Source organism: Drosophila nasuta, chromosome X (genome assembly GCF_023558535.2).
Source record: "Drosophila nasuta strain 15112-1781.00 chromosome X, ASM2355853v1, whole genome shotgun sequence".
Lineage (NCBI taxonomy): Eukaryota > Metazoa > Arthropoda > Insecta > Diptera > Drosophilidae > Drosophila > Drosophila nasuta.
Window position 1 is genome coordinate 598,584 of NC_083459.1, and position 3,068 is coordinate 601,651.

At 32.1% G+C, this 3,068-nt stretch overlaps 1 protein-coding gene across 1 annotated transcript; it reads right to left on the minus strand.

Annotated features, from left to right (window-relative positions):
- Positions 1-2,002: 2,002 nt before the first annotated feature.
- On the minus strand, positions 2,003-2,512 carry LOC132796551 (uncharacterized). The gene is made up of 2 exons (XM_060807756.1): positions 2,408-2,512; positions 2,003-2,339 (listed from the first exon to the last, which is right to left on the minus strand). The coding sequence occupies exons 1-2, from the start codon at positions 2,450-2,452 to the stop codon at positions 2,178-2,180; spliced, it is 207 nt and encodes a 68-aa protein (XP_060663739.1). The 5' UTR covers positions 2,453-2,512; the 3' UTR covers positions 2,003-2,177.
- Positions 2,513-3,068: the final 556 nt, after the last annotated feature.

The window sequence follows — 3,068 nt, forward strand, 5'->3', positions numbered from 1 at the left end:
TAATTAAATAACTAAAATGTATATATTATATTATTATTTACTAAACTGTTAAAATAATTAGTACAATGGATTCTCAACAAATTAGATCGATTTCATTTGTTCGATGATTTTCATTCTGTTTTCTAGGGTATACAATAATCCGCTAAAGAAACAAATGTTTTCTTTATTCGTATGTTATAGATCAATATCGATCTAACGCTGTTTAATTGTTGCTGCCCATTTCGAATTGCCCGCTAAATGCCAATTGTTCACATGCATTTCGAGTGTCAATCCATTCATAAGTATTTGCATTCGCATTCGCATTCAGTGAGCGAAATGAGTACTACTGACCAGAGAGACCGGAAATACGCCAGACTTTAAATTATTTGCAATCATATTGAAATAGAGATATCCCAAGATTTTTTTTAGTTTTGTTTTTTTTTACATATCTCAGTAGTTGGCATTATAATTATGATGCATGATGTCATTCGCTCGGGGGAACTTTCCTCTTCAAACAATATTAATAGTTGATTCATTTCGAGTGACATCAATTAGAGCAATGCACTCATTTTGTGCCGCTCGAATATTATTTAAGATTAACATCTCATCGCTTGCCCACTATAATTGCATTGTCGCTTGTCCTCCTCTGTTGAACAATGCGGTTATTTAGTTCAGATCAGAATCTATAGACAGATTTCAATTAACATTTTTCTCACTTAGACAATATGTTTTTATTAAACGAATTCATCTTTTTGCACTGCTTTAAATCAATGTTGAAAATTATCTTTATTTGTGATGTATTTAAATGCACTCCAAAAAAAAAAAACATTTATTGGCAATATAAATAATATTTATAACTACACAATTGACGATTTCTCAAAATTGCAATTCGATAAAAATTGTAAAAATAATTTAAGAAATAAATTTTTGCCATTTGGCTTTGGAGTCAAAGGTGTTAGTTGCATTAGTTATATATATCTTGTATACTATGGTGTATTTTTGACGTAATAGTATATTGATATATCGAATATAGCCTGTGGTATATTTTAATATTTTTTAGTATATATTTTATGTATAATAGTGGAATATTTTACGCTTTGTTTTTCTTTTCTTGTCAGTATGTTGCGGGTTTTAATTTAACATGATGTTGGTATATTCATTTCGAATATATTAAAAATACCGCACTGTTTATTTTATTTTTCAGCATATTAATTTGGTATATTTAATGAATAATATAGCACTGTTTTTCTGTTGTTGACAGTGTGTAGCGTTTGTTATCCAAGTATTCTTTTGGTATATTTAAAAAATACCGCACGTTTATTTTATTTTTCAGTATATGAATTTGGTATATTTTATGGCAGTGGGTAGTAGATTTGATTTTAGTATTCTTTTGATATACACACGCATTTAGTATATTTTAAAAATACCGCAGTGTTTTTAGTATATGAATTAGGTATATTTCATGGCAGTGGTCAACAGATATTATTTTAGTATCACTTTTTTGTATATTAATTTAGTATATTTTATGGCAGTGGGTAGTAGATTTTAATTAAGTATTCTTTTGATATACACATGCATTTAGTATATTTTAAAAATACCGCACTGATTTAGTATATGAATTTGGTATATTTTATGGCAGTGGGTAGCAGATTTTATTTTTGTATTCTTTTGGTATATTCGTTTATAATATTTTAAAATTACTGTACTGGTTTAGTATATGAATTTGGTATATTTTATGACAGTAAGTAGCAGATTTTATTTTTGTATTCTTTTGGTATATTCATTTAGTATATTTAAAAAAAAAACGAACTCGTTATTTTATTTATTAGGTTATGGTATATTTAATGACAGTAAGTAGCGGATTTTATTTTATTTCTTTTGGTATATTCATTTAGTATATTTGAAAAATACCGCACTGTTTTCCTTTTATTAAAAAATGATAGTAAAGCACTCTCGCCTGAGGCTTTCATACCTGTTTGGTATTCATATTTGATATGTAAATAAGAAAGCGACAGACTTTTGCAACAATTCTCAATTAGTTTTATTAGACATTCACAATTTTTGCTATTCCACTACATTTGCTTTATTCAGTTGCTCAATTATGATACAGTGCAGAGAGTGTAGGGTCGATTATTTATACAGTTGTCAGATTCCAGAGTCGAGTTCATGGTTCGGCGTTAAACAAGCTTCATCGCTGATTAGCCAGAGGAGGCTGTGGTTGTGCGGGGTGGTGGAGGACCGCCGTGAGGTGGACCCCCCGAAGGCGGGGTTCCGGCAACGCCAGCGGTATCCCGTTGGGCGATCGCATGGAGTGGCGTACGAGTTCCTTCGTGCAGCGCTGCGTTGCCAGCGACCAGTTGCTGTCAGTGTCAGGGATTTTGGGAAAAGGATTAGCTGAGCCTCGAGGATATGTTCAGTTGCTACTTACCATGAGGACGGTCAGAGCGAGAGCGATAAGCAGATAGAAACGCATCTTGATGTTGGTTGTAGATACAGTTGTTGCAATCTGTGTCGAGGCAGCGGTTTATATTTGGGTCTGATTCCGATTTGTAAGCTGTAATTTCATCAAAATGCGAAATTATTGTGACACATTAAATATGTAATTGTGTTGCTCAAATAGCCGTTGATTTTCCCATTTCCCTTTTCGATTTGTTTACACTTTTTTTGCGTTCTTAATGTGCGTCAATTATCATGTGCACCGAAGCTATTTGTTTTGTTTGCTGTTGGGTTAATTCAGAGTGTGAAAATACACAAAAAATAATTTATTATCAACTTTAATAAGAGGTCTGGCAATGAATATGGATTTATAGTTCCCATAATAAAGTTATTGACCATCACAATGAATATTGCAAAAGCATCTCGAAAATAGTTTCAAAGAGAACTCGAATTTGTTTTGCTTTTAGTTGACCTTAGGCAAAGCAAAGCATTCATCTAACATAAACTGCCCATGTTACATAAGCTCATAAAAAGTTGGCTTTATTGCAATGTGTCTGTCCTCATCAATAATGATATAATAATGCCAAACTAATGAAATGTATCCACTGAGCACTCTGAGACACGCCGCAGCAGCTCGTCCTTGTCATCTACTA